General features: G+C 42.9%; 1 protein-coding gene across 1 annotated transcript in view; it reads right to left on the bottom strand.

Annotated features, from left to right (window-relative positions):
* Positions 1-17,117, bottom strand: part of LOC120913853 (interleukin-8-like) — a 32,453-nt gene that overhangs the window by 7,679 nt on the left and 7,657 nt on the right. Inside the window, exons 2-3 of the mRNA XM_040324154.1 lie at positions 15,736-15,871; positions 10,069-10,146 (exon numbers count right to left, since the gene is read on the bottom strand). Of these exons, the coding sequence (XP_040180088.1) occupies positions 10,069-10,146; positions 15,736-15,871 (214 nt within the window). The remainder of the gene's footprint in view (positions 1-10,068; positions 10,147-15,735; positions 15,872-17,117) is intronic.

Genomic DNA, 17,117 nt, shown 5'->3' with positions numbered 1-17,117 from the left:
CCCTTCTCTCTCTCCTTCTCTCTTCCCCCCCCCCCCTTCTCTCTTCCCCCCCCCCCCCCCTTCTCTCTCTCCTTCTCTCTTCCCCCCCCCCTTCTCTCTCTCCTTCTCTCTCCCCCCCCCCTTCTCTCTCTCCTTCTCTCTCCCCCCCCCCTTCTCTCTCTCCTTCTCTCTCCCCCCCCCCCTTCTCTCTCTCCTTCTCTCTCCCCCCCCCCCCTTCTCTCTCTCCTTCTCTCTCCCCCCCCCCTTCTCTCTCTCCTTCTCTCTCCCCCCCCCCTTCTCTCTCTCCTTCTCTCTCCCCCCCCCTTCTCTCTCTCCTTCTCTCTCCCCCCCCCCCTTCTCTCTCTCCTTCTCTCTCCCCCCCCCTTCTCTCTCTCCTTTCTGTGTTGCGCCTTCTGTCTTCCCTTATCGTTGTTAGACGGTGCAATACAGGGTAGGAGATAATAGAAACTTTGCTGATTATGTCATTGAATGTCAGGGCACTAAATATCCCCAAAAAACGTTGAATGTTATTACAGGATCTTAGGAGACAGGTTGATATTGCCTTTTATTCAAGAAACTCACTTTAAAGAAAACAACTTATCTTTTCTTAGGAGTGGAGATTATTCAATAGTGTACCATGCAATTAATCCAGATGCCAAGACTAAGTGTGTATCTATCATGATATTTAATAGAGTAGCTTGGGACCATAGGGATGTTCTGGTAGATGCAGGAGGAAGATATTTGTTTATTAAAGGAACAATCGGAGGGGTCAGAATGACACTTAACGAGATGGGGGATAAATCATTCTTTCATTTTGAAACAGTGAAGGCCACAATTGCGGTGATTCCAAAAGAGGGTAAAGACTAGGGGTGCAACGGATCAAAAAACTCACGGATCGGATCGATCCTCGGATTAGAGTCACGGATTGGATCATTTTTCGGATCAGCAAAAAAGAAAAAAAAAAAAGACTAATCTTGTTGCACCCAACGGAGTTTTAGATTCAGTTACTTTCAACACAAAATGTAACTTATGTGCTTAAATACAGTATATGTAAATCTGACAGACTGTTTACATGTTAAATTTTAAAAGCCGCAGCAAACCTTACATCTTTGAAAATCAGAAGTGTTCTGTCACATTAGCAAACATGTAAGATTTTAAAATTTAACATGTAAACAGTCTATCAGATTTACATATACTGTATTTAAGCACATAAGCTACATTTTGTGTTGAAAATAACTAAATCTAAAACTCTGTTGGGTGTAACAAGATGTCCGCTTGCCCCCTAATCACTATCATTACTCTAGTACATGGGTGCTCAACCTGTGGTCCTCCAGCTGTTGCGAAACTACAAGTCCCATAAGGCATTGCAAGCTGCTGACAGTTACAAGCTTGACTCCCAAAGGCAGAGGCATGATGGGAATTGTAGTTTCACAACAGCTGGAGGGCCACAGGTTGAGCACCCATGCTCTAGTATCACCGTTGTCCCCCTCCTCTCCACTCCGGTGTCACTGGGGGTCCCCCTGCTCTCCGGTGTCACTGGGGGTCCCCCTGCTCTCCAGTGTCACTGGGGGTCCCCCTGCTCTCCGGTGTCACTGGGGGTCCCCCCTCCACTCTGCTGGGTTCCCCCCTCCACTCTGCTGGTGTCACTGGGGTCCCCCCTCCACTCTGCTGGTGTCACTGGGGGTCCCCCCCTCCTCTGGTGTCACTGGGGGTCCCCCCCTCCTCTGGTGTCCCCTTAGCAACCAACATCATGGCAGGTTCTCCTGGCAACTAATATCAGGGCAGTTACCCCTAGCAACCAACATCAGGACAGTTACCCCTGGCAACCAATTATAATTCCTTTTTGCTAAAGTCCAGTAAAGTGAAGTGAACTGTGATTGGCTACTGATGGCTGAACAAAGCACTAGCCGCTAGCAACCAATCAAAAGTCTCTTTTCTGACAGGGGGCAGGTTAAGGCGGCTTGTGATTGGCCATTGTCCTCCCGTCCGCTGTGGTGAGTTTGTGTGACCAGCTGATGTCAGGTAACATGTATAAGGCTCTGTAATGACAACACTGTAAGTCCCTGTCCTTCATAGTGGCGCTCACTGTTCCCCCTCAAGCTCCACACGTTCATCCTGATTCCCAGAGCGCCGCCAAGACAGCCAGCCAATCCGGGCAGCCTTCCAATCAGAGAGTCACAAAATATTCCAACTGCACACCTTCCAGGAAAATGGCCAATAAGTAAAAGGGTGCTGAAACGATCACCAGCTGGGAACCGGAAAGCAAATCATGTACACATATTCGCCAGCACACCAAGGATCATTGAAAAAAACGTCCAAAAATGTAATGCATAATAGCGATCCAAAAAGCAACATTTCGAGGTCACGCAGGACCTCTTCGTCAGGCAAAATCAAAGAGGGCGATCATCACGCGGGCCAATCGGGTGCAGAGACGGGGCATCCCATCCAACCAATCATAGCCGATCTGTGATTGGTTGGGGTGGAGCAAGATGGCCGCCGCTCCAGAGCTAGGCCGAAGCCGGTGACTTTCCTACTGCCGAGGCCGCGGAGCTCTCTGCGGATCGCGTGGTGTGCCGATCCGAACGGGGGGGCCCGTTCGGATGACGGATCGGTGGCGATCCGTTGCACCACTAGTAAAGACCCAAAGCAGTGTGGAATTTATAGGCCAATACCATTGTTGAATATGGATCTAAAAATATTTAGTAAGATATTGGCCCTTAGGTTACAGCAGCAACTTCCCTTTCTGATTCATCAAGACCAAGTGGGATTTATACCAACTAGAGAGGCAAGGGATGATACCATTAGAGCTGTGAATCTGATGCATATAGCTAACTCGACTAGGACTCCATGCGTTTTTCTTGGAACCGACGCAGAAAAGGCCTTTGATCGGGTGGGGTGGAGGTTTACGTTCTTGGTCCTGCGACATATAAAAGTAGGTGAGAAAATGACTAGATGGATTGCTAGTATGTATAAAAGGACCCACAGCCCAAGTGAAAGCAAATGGAGTAGTCTTCCCCCCCTTTTAGGATATCAAATGTGACAAGACAAGGCTGTCCACTTTCGCCTTTGCCTTGACCCTTGGAACCTTTCCTATGTAGAGTACGGCGTAATAAAGACATTAAGGGAATTGAAATAGGGGAAACGCAACATAAAATTGCAGCATATGCAGACGAGATGCTTTTTTCAATGTCAAATCCGATAGTGTCATTACCGAATTTGATTAAAGAAATGGAGTTGTACGGTAGACTTTCATACTTTAAAATAAACTGTATCAAATCGGAGGCCCTGATGGTATCAATCCCGAAGGAAATGTCAAAATTAATACGTTTAAGCTATAAATTTAAATGAGCAGATCAAAGTTTGAAATACTTAGGGACAAACATCGCAATAAGTTCCTCGAAAATGTATGAGTTAAACTTTTTGCCGCTGTTAAATAAAATACGTGGATTACTAGAGAGATGGAATAGGGGAATGTTCTCCTGGTTTGGAAGGAGTAACATAATTAAAATGAATATATTACCATAGATTCTATACCTCTTCCAGGCAGTCCCGATTACAGTACCAAGATTTTTTTTTCGAAATATACAAACGTTATTCACCAAATTTATATGGGCAGGAAAACAACCAAGAATAAAGAGGTCGCTGCTATCCTTTCCAAAACAACATGGAGGACTGGCTGTCCCAGATATATTTAAGTATTATCAGGCAGTCCACCTAGGTCGCCTATTGGATTGCTGTCAGCATAGGAATACGAAAATCTGGCCAAATTTAGAGCAAGCACAGTGCAAGGAATTAAGTAGAGCCCCTTGGTGTTACAGAGAAGTTACAACTGATATCAAAAAACATCCAATAATAGGAACTACACTGCGGGTATTTTATAACCTTTTTTCAAGGGAGCATATATCTACTTATAACTTACCCTTTGACGCCTATAATTTGTAATCCGCTATTTATACCTGGTATACAGTAAGGACCCTTTGCGGCATTGATTGAGAGAGGAGTATATCAGACTTTGCATTTTAGAATTTGGGGTACCTGGCAGACAATGCAGGATTTGATGGATAAAAATGGCCTTTTTCAATTAGAGTTTTGGCAAGCAGCACAACTAATGCACTTTTTAAATATTAAAGTAGCACCATACTATTCGGAACGTAAGTTGACACCATTTGAGAAACAGTGTATGGAAAAAGAGCCAAGCACGCATACAATATCTAAAATGTATTCGATATTGATTAAACCATCTGAGAACTATCGGTTGCCCTTTTTTCAGAAATGGGAAATTGACTTGGGGAGGACTTTTGGGGAAACCCAAAAAATGTAAATTTAAATGATACAAGCTATATTTAAGACAGCAACATGCACGAAACTAATTATAAAATAATCTCACAATGGTATAGAACTCCAGAAAGGTATTTTCCAAACATAAAGAGTGAATGTTGGAGATGTCAAGCAGAGCAGGGCACGATGGTACATATTTTCTGGGCTTGCCCCAGAATTAAGGGATTTTGGAAGGAAGTTTGTGAGATTATCCAAAAGTTTAGTGAGATTGTAATACCGGAGGATCCAGCTTTCTTCCTTTTGCACTTGTCAGATATATCGTGGGGAACATATGGGAATTCAATCCTGTGTCACTTAGTGAATGCTGCCAAGGCATGCATACCACTTAAATGGAAGCAAGTACAATCCCCTACTGTGAGTATGTGGATTAGAAAGGTTAAAGAAGTTGAATAGGATGGAAGACCTAATATGGACAAGTAGAAAAAAAAAAGAGAAATATATTTAAAAATCTGGACACCCTGGAATGATCTTATTCACTCAGAGGAGGATGGGAGAGGGAGAGATGGAGATGGAGACTAGGGGGGGGGGGGGGGGGAGGAGAGGAGGCTGGGGAGGGGATATTCTCCCTTTTTCTTTTTTCTTCCTTTTTTTTTTTGGGGAGGGGGTGGGTAGGGGAACAGGGAAAGGAATATAATTGGATAAGGGATCACAAGTATTGGGGGTGAGGGGGAATGGGGTAAGCTAATAGTAATATGTAAGGTCATATTATGTGACCGGATATTGGGAGAGGGGGCGAGAGTTAGAGACTGGGAAGTAGTTTCTGGCTGACCATTATTTTCTTCTCTCCTGCCCCCCCTCGCATTGGCTCAATACTGGGACTTCATGGCCCATTATCCCACCTTTACCCCTGAAGATTATCTTGGAAAGATGGGAGTTAATGGGATTGGGGTGAATGAATAGTCTCAATGTTTTTTTTTCTTTCTTTTGTTGATATGAGAGGCTATGTTTAGATTATGTAAAGATGATCGACTGTTTATTGTGATTGTGTGTTGAGACCCATGTTATTCCTTTTTGCTCTGTATAAATGAAAAAAAACTTGAAAAATAAAGAAATTTAAAAAAAAAGTTCTGGCAAGTGCATGTTCAGGCCTTTTCTGCATTGTGCATAGGGTGCTACTAGCTGTCTGTCAAGCCTTCCTGATCTATTTGTTACGTGGATCTATTAGCATGCATTGCTTGCTTTTTTTTTTTTTTACTTATCAGTAAAATCTGTTTCTTTGAGTATGGTACAGGACACAGATCCCTCCCATCTGTTATGATCTCCAAACCACTACAGAACTGAGGCTAGCTGGGAGTAGAAGAGATAGAAAGGGAGTTGACCCTGCAGCTTTTCTTTTCTTTTTTTTTGCTACGTACAATAACCCGAAGGTAACTGCATATAACCCAATGGTATTGACTAAAGATTCTGTGTCATGTATTATACTCTAAGAAATTGATCTTACTGTACGTCAAAATAACTTTTTTCCCCAAAGTATACTCTGGATTTGATGTCTCCTGCCATCATTCAGTTACTTTACTTTCTGCCCTATTCTACGTAGTAGAGTAGCATATGCATTGAGTTTCCATTATCTATTGTCTCTTTAAGCTTAGTACACACGGGACGAATGTTGGGTGACATTGGCTGGTTCAAAAAAATGGATCGTTAGTACTGTGGCTCCAACCGGAGCTGTCAGTTGTTTTTTTTTTTACATTAAACCGGAAAAAGACTGGTGGTGTGTAACAGGCTTTATTCTTTCTTGATCAACTACATTCCTGGCTTTCATTGTTTTTTTTTCTTGACTCATTTGCAGCCTTTGATGCTATCTACTCTTCCACACTCTTGACTTTGTACTACTCCTATCTTGTACTTTTTCTGCTTGTACCGACTCTAATTTTCTTGGTTACATATATAGTAGGGGTGCTGAATTTAATCGATGCATCGCGATCCGGGGGGCCCCGATGCGGCAGCGATGCATGCGACCCCAATAATCGATGTCCGTGACATCATCCGACATGCCCCGTCCCTCCCGGGAGATCGCTCCGAGCAGGTCTTTTAAAATACTTGTTTTGTAATAAATGCACGTTATAATCCATTAAGTGGCCACCGCTGTATGTGCTTTTTTAAAATATATGCAGATTCATACCTCTTAGCTCCGTGTGTATATAACTGTACATGCGATCATGTGACTGCATGGTCCGGCCCGCCTCTCCTCTGTCCTCTCACATTCCTCATCTCAAGTCTCTTCTGACGTCAGCCCCGCCCACCTCTCTTGTGATCTGTTACTTTAGCTAAAGACGATGGGCGGGGCTGAGAACGGACGTCAGGAGAGATGAGAGGAGAGAGGCAGGCCGGACCATGTAGTCACAAGGGGCATATACAGTTATATACACACAGAGCTATGAGGTATGAATCTGCATATGTTTTAAAAAGCACATTACAGCAGTGGCCACTTAATGGATTATAACGGCATTTATCATCACACATATATTTTATCAGCAGTATGTGACTCCTACACGTGCTCTGCCTGTGCTGACATTTCTCTGGCACTTTGCACATTCCACTGTGTTAACTCCTAGTGTGCTGGAATGTGCAAAGCCCAGAGAAATGTCAGCACACAGACAGTGCAGTGAAACTCACAGGGCTGTTTGTCAGTTGTGGATTCTAATCCCTCCTGACCTCCCAGCAGCCGTGTGTGTGTGTGAATTCCTGTACCCTGTAGTGCACCGGATTAGTGCACTTTTTAAAGGGGAGTTCCACCCTATTTACGCCCTTTAAAAATGCACAGATGACAATGAACCCTCAATAAAAATATCAGTACAGCGAGGACTTGGACTTTTAAATACACTGAGGAAATGTGTCAATTGTAACAGAAAATAAATAACACGGTAGTGTATTTAAAAGTCCAAGTCCTCGCTGTACTGATATTTTTATTGAGGGTTCATTGTCATCTGTGCATTTTTAAAGGGCGTATTGATGACAATGGCAGTACATAAAAACACACTGAAAATGCACATTAGTATATTTTAAAAATCCACAATAAAATGCATAAAAACATGCATTGAATGGTGACAATCCAGCCTAAAGTGGGGTGCACACTATAAGAAAATCAGGCAAATGTAGTTTCTTTATTGTTCCCTCCCATCATCCTCTGTGCGCAGAACAGCATGTACTTACAGAGGAGGAGGGGGTGCTGTGATCCTGGGGACACAGGGGGGGTACGGGCATGTAGTGGAATCTGATGTGTCACCTGTGGATGTGATATATTTGGATTTTGCAAAAGCGTTCGATACAGTTCCGCACACACGGCTCATGTGTAAGGTAAGGTCTACAGGATTGGATATATCAGTTTGTAAATGGATAGAAAACTGGCTGAAAGACAGAATTCAGAGAGTCGTGGTTAATGATTCTTACTCTGAATGGTCCAAGGTTATCAGTGGTGTACCCCAAGGTTCAGTGCTGGGACCCTTACTTTTCAATATATTTATAAATGATATTGGGTCTGAGATCAAAAGTAACATTTCTGTCTTTGCAGATGACACCAAGCTATGCAGTGGAATAACGTCCTTGCAGGATGTCGCCAATTTACAAGCCGACCTCAATGCTCTGTCTAATTGGGCGACTGGCAGATGAGGTTTAATGTAGATAAATGTAAAGTTATGCACTTGGGGGCTAAGAATATGCATGCATCATACATACTAGGGGGAGTACAAATGGGGGGATCTGTAGTGGAGAAGGATCTGGGGGTTTTAGTTGATCATAAGCTCAATAATGGCATGCAATGCCAAGCTGCGGTTTCCAAAGCGAGCAAAGTCCTTTCTTGTATTAAGAGAGGTATGGACTCCAGAGACAGAGATATAATTTTGCCCCTGTACAAATCATTAGTAAGACCTCATCTGGAATATGCAGTTCAGTTTTGGGCACCAGTTCTCAAAAAGGATATCGGAGAACTGGAGAAAGTGCAGAGAAGGGCAACCAAACTGATAAGAGGAATGGAGGAGCTCAGCTATGAGGAAAGATTAGAAGAACTACATTTATTCACTCTTGAGAAGAGGAGAATAAGGGGGGATATGATCAACATGTACAAATATATAAGAGGTCCATACAGTGAACTTGGTGTTGAGTTATTCACTTTACGGTCAACACTGAGGACAAGGGGGCACTCTTTACGTCTAGAGGAAAAGACATTTCACCTCCAAATACGGAAAGGTTTTTTCACAGTAAGAGCTGTGAAAATGTGGAACAGACTCCCTCCAGAGGTGGTTCTGGCCAGCTCAGTAGATTGCTTTAAGAAAGGCCTGGATTCTTTCCTAAATGTACAGAATATAACTGTAACGGCTACCCAGCTAGGGAGAGGGTCTCAGCCGTTGGAGAAGTCCTTTTCCCTGGCAAGCTGCGATATGCAAGTACCGCCAGTATCCCCGTCCAATAGATCCAGAGAGAGAGAGAGAATTCCCCTTCCGGAACGAGACAAGGCTACGTTGAAGGGTCAAACAAGACTGACTTTTATTGCACATTTCACCTCGCTTTTTATATGGTTACAAACTTACATGAACAATGACACTCTTCGCCCCCCCCCCCCTTCACACACATACTTTGAAATAATGACATTCCCTTGAATCAATCAGTCTCTAGACGTTCGGCTCCAACCTTATTTTTAACATGACTTGATCAGACAATAGAATTCAATTAACCTTTAAAACAATTATACACTCCCACATAACAGCCTCTGTATGTTGAGGGGATTAACTACACAAAGGAGAGTCCATTAGCTATGCAAAGGGAATATTAGCATTCAGCAGTGAAAAAGTCCCTTGTATAATTAACCCTTTGAGCTCATAATACAAGTCATGCAGTCCTCTGTAGACAGAATGGTTCATAGGTCCGTTACAATAACTGAGTACTAAGATTTGTAGGTAAAGTTGATCCAGGGTAAATCCGATTGCCTCTCGGGGGATCAGGAAGGAATTTTTTCCCCTGCTGTAGCAAATTGGATCATGCTCTGCTGGGGTTTTTTGCCTTCCTCTGGATCAACTGTGGGTATGGAGTTGGGTGTATAGGATTGTACTGTGTTTTTTATTTTGTTTTTTTATTTTTTGTGGTTGAACTGGATGGACTTGTGTCTTTTTTCAACCTGACTAACTTTGTAACTATGTAACCTGTGATAAGTCATTGTCACTGCAGGCAGGGACTGGGCTGTATGGAGGAGAAATATAGACCATCTCCTGTACTATGTCTATAGTCTCTGATCATCTCCTGTACCACGTCTGCAGTCTCTGATCATCTCCTGTAGCATGTCTGCAGTCTCTGATCATCTCCTGTCGCATGTCCGCAGTCTCTGATCATCTCCTGTACCACGTCTGCAGTCTCTGATCATCTCCTGTACTATGCCTGCAGTCTCTGATCATCTCCTGTACTATGCCCGCAGTCTCTGATCATCTCCTGTACCATGTCTGCAGTCTCTGATCATCTCCTGTACTATGCCTGCAGTCTCTGATCATCTCCTGTACTATGCCTGCAGTCTCTGATCATCTCCTGTACCACGTCTGCAGTCTCTGATCATCTCCTGTACTATGCCCGCAGTCTCTGATCATCTCCTGTACCACGTCTGCAGTCTCTGATCATCTCCTTTAGTATTTTGGGGGGAGAGCCATGCGCACTTGTGATGCATTGCAGAATCAATTCGAATCGTGGACTTGATAATCGTAATCGCATCGAATCGTGAGACCGGTGAAGATGCGTAGCCCTAATATATATTGTATATATTTAGCTTACCTTTTTCCTAGTATCACAAGTTGTACCCAAGCAGCCTTTGCGTCTAGGCAAACAATCTGATTTCCTTTTAGAATGATCCTGGAATTAAATGCAATTTTTAAAGAGCGAAATATGAGGCCTGTGAAAATGTGCAGCATTATCATTCTTTGTTTTAAACAGCAGTAGACCAAACCAGCTAAATAAATGTGCCAAGTCATTCAAACATAGAACAGACTGTGCAACCCATATGAAGAATTTCAATGGCAAAGGTTGCGATTCCTAATATCCCTTTTATACAGAGAGTTTTGGTTAATTTGATGCCCTGATTTTCAAATATGTGGTAAAAAATATTTACAAATATTTAGAATAAGGTGTTTTTCATTTGAGCAAATATAGTGTCCACTGACATTTCAAAATCCAGAATATTATAGAGCTTCAGTGGTGTTTGTACTGTGTTCCGTGTTTTAAAAACATTTGGATGGTGGTCAGACCTCCTACTGTGTTCATTCGTCATTGTAGAGTCTGACTGTTGCAAACCAAGTGGCTATATTTGAAAATACCACCCTCTCTTGTAAACCTGAGGGCATAAGCTTTGCTATGTCTGATCATTGCCCAAGACCTGCCGTCTACTCCTACTCACTCACTGTAAACAATGCTCAGTGGCGCATGTTTATCTGATGCTATATGTGGCATAAACTTTGGTGTTTTTTAACTAGATATAAATGAGAACCACTGTCAGGTTTTTATTGCCATTTGTATTCTTGGTAGGTAGATTCACCCCTCCTTTTTTTCTTGGTGACCATTGAGACTGAAGCGGAGAGTTACAAGAAATGCAACATTTTTGAGTTGTCACTAGAAAAAAGATGAGGAAAAAATCTTCCAATGAGGCCTCATGTTTTGGTAAAGAAGGTCTAAAGCCCTGTACACACGATCGGATATCTGATGGAATCTAATCCAATGGATTTTGTTGTTGGATATCCGATGAAGTTGACTTTCATCAGTCTTGCCTACACACCATCGGTCAAAAATCCGACCGTGTCCAAACGCGGTGACGTAAAACACTACGACATGCTGAGAAAAATGAAGTTCAATGCTTCCGAGCATGCGTCGTCTTGATTCTAAACATGCATGGATTTTTAACCGATGGACTTCCACACAGACGATTGTTTTTTTTCAATCGGTTTTTTATCCATAGAAAAAATTTAAAACATGTTCTATTTTTTTTCACCGATGGAAAACAAACCGATGGGGCCCATCGGTCCGTTTTCATCAGACAAACCAATCGTGTGTACAGGGCTTAAGAGATGGTTTCCCCTCATGTGGAAATGAAGAAAAATATCCCCAATGATGGGGAAAAAAAAGAAACTAAGGTTTCAACATTTCAAGGTAAAATTTGTATTTTTTGCTAGAATATTACTCAAAACCCCCCAAACGTTATATATATATATTTTTTAGCAGCGCCTCTAAGGAATAAAATGTCAGTCATTGCTAATTTTTATGTCGCACAGTATTTGCGCAGCAATTTTTCCAAGTGCATTTTTGGGGGAATTTTTTTTTTTTAAGAACTTAAAAAAACAAAACCGTAAAGTTAGTCCAATTTTTTTGGGATAATGTAAAAGATGATATTACGCCAATTAAATAGATACCTAACAACATGTCATGCTTTTAAATTGTGCACACTTGTGGAATGGTGCCAAACTTCTGTACTTAAAGCGTCACCTATGGAGATTTAAATTTTTTTTTTTTTTTACAGGTTACCAGTTTAGAGTTACAGAGTAACTTGGGTCTTGGGCTAGAATTGTTGCTCTTGCGCTAACGCACATGGTGATATCTCACATGTGATTTGAATGCTGTTTACATATGTGGGTGTGACTTACATATGTGTTTGCCTCTGTGCACAGGAATGAGGCGCTTTAAATTTGTTTGTTTTTTCTTTTGTTTTTTTTACACTTTCTCTTTTTAAATATCCCTTGTAATAGGAATAGTGCATGACAGGTCCTCTTTATGGAGAGAGATGGGGACCCCATCTCCCCCCCCTCGGGTTGGAAAGACCAAGATTAAAAAATAAATGCCTCCCAAAACAAAATTGACGTCCTTTTTTTCAAACAAATAGAGTTTTCTTTTGGTGGCAACCGTTATTCGGTTGCCAGGGTTGTGTCCAAACAGAAATTTGTAAAAACATCCAATTACTGATGTTTTAAAGAAACCTGAAGTGACGTGGTTGGAGTTTCTGATGAGTTGGAGTATTTGACAGAACTCACGCTCTGGTACCATTACTATCTGGACAGGGGATAACTGTCTGCAGTGGTGGCTGGTTCTTATTTTTATTGGGGTTTTTTATTTATTTTTGTTAAAATACTAAAAAAGACTGACATATTTGAAAAAATAAAGTTTTTCTTTGTTTCTGTTGTAACATTTTGTTTTCTCCTTCACTGACTGGCACTGATGAGTTGATACTTATGGACACTGATTAGTTGGCACCGATATGCACTGATAGGCGGCACTAATGGGCACCAATAGGAGGCACTGACATGCAGCACTGATAGGCACTGACAGATGGCACTGTTTGGCACTGACAGTTGGCACTGATTGACACTAATAGATGGCAGTGATGGGCAGCACTGATGATGAGGTACTGACAGGTGTTACTGATGGGCACTGATTGGCACTGTGATGGGCACTGATTGGCACTGTTATGGGCACTGACAGGCATTCCTGATGAGGCACTGACTGGCAGCTGATGGGCACTGATTGGCATTGTTGTGGCACATATGATGGGAGCTGTGCAGCTTATCCTGCTGGACGTTAAATGACGCCCAGTCAGGATAACAAAACCCCCGCCCGGCCTTCATTCTCCTATAGGTCGGGCGGAAAGTGGTTAAACAAATTTGCGCATCATTTCTAAGAATAGGCCGCAGGGGAACAAAAAAAACCTGACAGAATATGATGAAATGTTAGCGACAGAGGAAGCTGTGCGCAAGGACAAAAATGAGGATCTGTACCCGTACCTGTGCTGCTGAGTGTAAACAAATATAATATTCTGCCGCTGTGCAGAATTAGTACATTCAGAAAATGCTGCAGCTCAGCCCCCCCAGAACTAGTATTACAGAGTTTGGTGGATGCTGGAGAGATAAATCACTGGCCATTTTCTTCTTGTCTCAGGGGTGCTACTAGTTATATCTCAGATTTCCCAGATCTGCTATCTGCTGTGCTCATTATGAGGGTTCCCACCGTCCCTGTGCGGAGTTGCTGGGTCTGTACACCTGCTGTGCCCATTATGAGGGGTTCCCACCATCACTGTGCTGAGTTATGGCTCTGTACACCTGCTGTGCCCATTATGAGGGGTTCCTACCATCCCTGTGCTAAGTTCATGGGTCTGTACATCTGCTGTTCCCATTATGAGGGGTTCCCATCATCCCTGTGCTGAGTTCCTGGGTCTGTACACCTGCTGTGCCCATTATGAGGGGTTCCTAATGTCCCTGTGCTGAGTTCTCATCCAGGTCTGTACTCCTGCTGGCTGCTGCGCCCATTATGAGGGGTTCCCACCATCCCAGTGCTGAGCTCCCAGGTCTGTACACCTGCTGTGCCCATTGTGAGGGGTTCCCACATCCCAGTACCGAGTTACCTGGTCTGTACAGCTGCTGTGCCCATTATGAGGGGTTTCCCACATTCCTCTGCTGTGCCCATTATGAGGGGTTCCCACATCCCAGTGCTGAGTTCCTGGGTCTGTACACCTGATGTGCCCATTATGAGGGGTTCCCACATTCCTATGCTGAGTTCCTGGCTGGGTCTGTACAACTGCTGTGCCCATGCACTGTGTGTATCTTCAGGAGGTCACAGCACCTCTACAGCCTATGCATGCTACATCGCATTGTTAACAAATTCTTGTGTGGCTGAAGGAGATCAGAGCTATTATGCTTCTCTCTCTACACTAGTAGTCATATGTACCTGGAATTAACCATCTGCACTTAGAGGATTATAGCAGGCATTGCTCATGCAAAGTTTATCTAAGGTAAGACTTTCTTGCAAAAAGACTAATACATTATATTATACACTATGCATGGTATTCTATACATTTACAGATCGCAGAGCCCATACATTATATTATACACTGTGCATGGGATTCTATATACCTGCAGATGACAGCACCACTACATCCTTCTATAGAGTGTATTTATCCTTGTGCAGATCACAGTCACTGCACAGAGAGTACACTGCCTGGCAGTCACAGAGCTCAGGGCAAGGTCCACATAACAGACGACTGACCGGAAGATGGACGGCGGCCATCACAACCCCCCCCCCCCCACGGGAGACAGATCGTGGTCATCACAACCCCCTCCCCCCGCGGAAGACCGGAGATGGACAGCAGCCATCACAACCTCTCCCCCACCAACTCCCCCATGGGAGGCGAATGGCAGATGGAGGCAGGAGGAAGGAAGAGTGGGCGCCGATTCTCCCAGGAAGCACACATATAGAGACATTCTCCTCCCGGCCACACAGAAACAGGAAGTGTGTCTTAGGACTCCCTGGCCAATAGGGGCTCCCTGATTGGCCAGGAGGAGGATCAATGTGAGCATAGCGAATATTCATTCGCTATTGTCACACAACTGGATGGGTTCTCTGCGCACCGAGCCCACCCTTTTTTGAAGCCTATTAGAGCCTCTGGATCTAATCACGTGCTTAAAAAAAACATCCCCCCCATTGGAATTCATGCATCCGGCGCCCTGTATGTAGATTAGGAGGGCAGAGACATGGATGGAGGGGCGGCGCCTGTGTGATCCTAATGGACAGGCTGGCTGTCTGAGTTATACAGCCAAGGCTCCTTTCACACGGTTGTTCAGACAGAAATGTATTCCTTTGGACAGACAAATGTAAACAACAGAATCCTCCGTTTACATCCTCGTTCGTTCAGTTCCATTTTTTTTTTTAAATGGAACAGCCAACGTCCAGATCCGTTGAAACAGAAAAGGATGTGTGTAAATGGATGTCATCCATTTTTATCTGTTTCATTTATGTCCATTTTTAGGCAAGAAACTTTTTGTCTATACATGTGTCACCTCTGATTGGTTTCTGCAACAACTAAAAAAACTGTTGCAAAAACGGATGTAGGCTGATGTACACTGAATTGATATAAACTGATGTAAATTAAACTGAACAGGAAATGAAAATTGATGTAAACTGAAATGTAAAGAGGAAGTAAACTCCCCTGGTTTGTTTGTACCTATAGGTAAGCCTATAATAAGGTAGGTGCAAACAAGTGCACTTGAAATTGCACTTAGAAGTGCAGTCGCTGTAAATCTGAGGGAAAGATCTGAAATGAGGGGAAGCTCTGCTGATTTTATTATCCAATCATGTGCAAGCTAAAATGCTGTTTTTTATTTTCTTTTGCATGTCCCCCTCAGATTTACAGTGACTGCACTTTCAAGTGCACTTTGCACTTGTAGTTTGCACTTGTAGTGCAAAGTGGATTTTCCTTTCGTAAATAACCCCCATTGTGTTTGCTCATTATGCAGCAGCACACAGTTTAGAAATACTATTTATCTCACGTGGTCAGGTTGAGGATAATGCCTGCTTTACTTAAATTGACATTACTGGATAAATCTCCGTAACAGAAATCTATGAACTTATAAAACATCATGTAATAGTAATCTCATTAAGCAATATAAAGAGCAGCCTAAGAATACCTACACAATTTCCTTTTTTTGGCAATAGTGTCTCTCCTCTATAATTTTCAAAACTTTAAACATTTTAGGATGGATAAATTTGCTGGTTTCCTTCAGACATGTGCATCTTCCCAGAAACTGGCTACTTTCCCATGGCATACCTAGAATGAAAAGAAAGTGATGTGCAATGATTTGATTATCCTTAGGAAATCAAATAGCAAACAAAATAGAGGCTTAAATGATATATGTACAGAGAGAATAAGTAGACTGCCAATATTGGACTGAAAAAGTTGGAAGCTGTCTGGCTTCCATGTTGATTCAAGCCTTTACAGCCCATTCACATTGGAGGCAGGTTTGAAATTTTGCAAGTTCAGCTGAACTCGCATGATTTCAAACCCGCATTTAATTGCTAGTTCCGGGACGATTTGACAGACATCTGTGCGGGTTCATGCACAGATGTCTATTGAAATCGTCCTGAAGTCGCCAAAAGTAGTGCAGAAACTACTTTTGGGAATCGGTACGGTGTCGTAAAGTCAGGGTCACAGCGTACCCACCTCCTAGTGGTTAACCCCTTCACTGACATTCACATTTATACAGTAATCAGTGCATTTTTATAGCACTGATCATTGTATAAATGTGAATGGTCCCAAAAAAGCGTCAAAAGTGTCTGATATGTCCGCCATAATGTTGCAGTCACACTAAAAAATGCTGATCGCCGCCATTACTAGTAAAAAAAATGCCCTTTCATATATTTTTATGGGATATTTATTATAGCAAAAAGAAAAAAAGATTTTTTTTCAAAATTGTCACTCGATTTTTGTTTATAGTGCAAAAATTTAAAACCACAGAGGTGATCAAATACCACCAAAAAAAGCTATTTGTGGGAAAAAGAGGATGTAAATTTTGTTTGGGAGCCACGTCGCACGACCGTGCAATTGTCAGTTAAAGCGACACAGTACCGAATCGCAAAAAGGGGCCCCGGTCATTTGGCAGCCAAATGGTCCCGGGCTGAAGTGGTTAACAAGCAGCAAAAGAGCTTTAAAACAAGCTATCCCTGACCTCTCTCTAGCTGCATGTACAGTAAAATTGTTAATTTTCAAACAAAGTACTTTAAGCCTAGGTTCACATTGATGCGATGTCAAATCGCATGCCAAATCGATGGCTATTGCACCGATACCCAAAAGTAGTTTCTGTACTACTTTTGGAGACTTCAGGGTGCGATTTCAATAGACATCTGTGCATGAACCCACACAGATGTCTCTGAAATTCGCCCCTAAAGCCGGACTGACATGCGGGTATGAAATCAATCAAGTTCAGCTGAACTCACACGATTTCAATCCTGTTGTCAGTGTGAACTTATAGGTAGATTCACAAAGAGTTAGGCCGGCTTATCAGTAGATAAGCCGA

Source organism: Rana temporaria, chromosome 1, assembly GCF_905171775.1.
Source record: "Rana temporaria chromosome 1, aRanTem1.1, whole genome shotgun sequence".
In the NCBI taxonomy this organism is placed as follows: domain Eukaryota; kingdom Metazoa; phylum Chordata; class Amphibia; order Anura; family Ranidae; genus Rana; species Rana temporaria.
The sequence above is the reverse complement of the archived record's forward strand: the minus strand, read 5'-3'. Positions and strand labels throughout refer to the sequence as shown.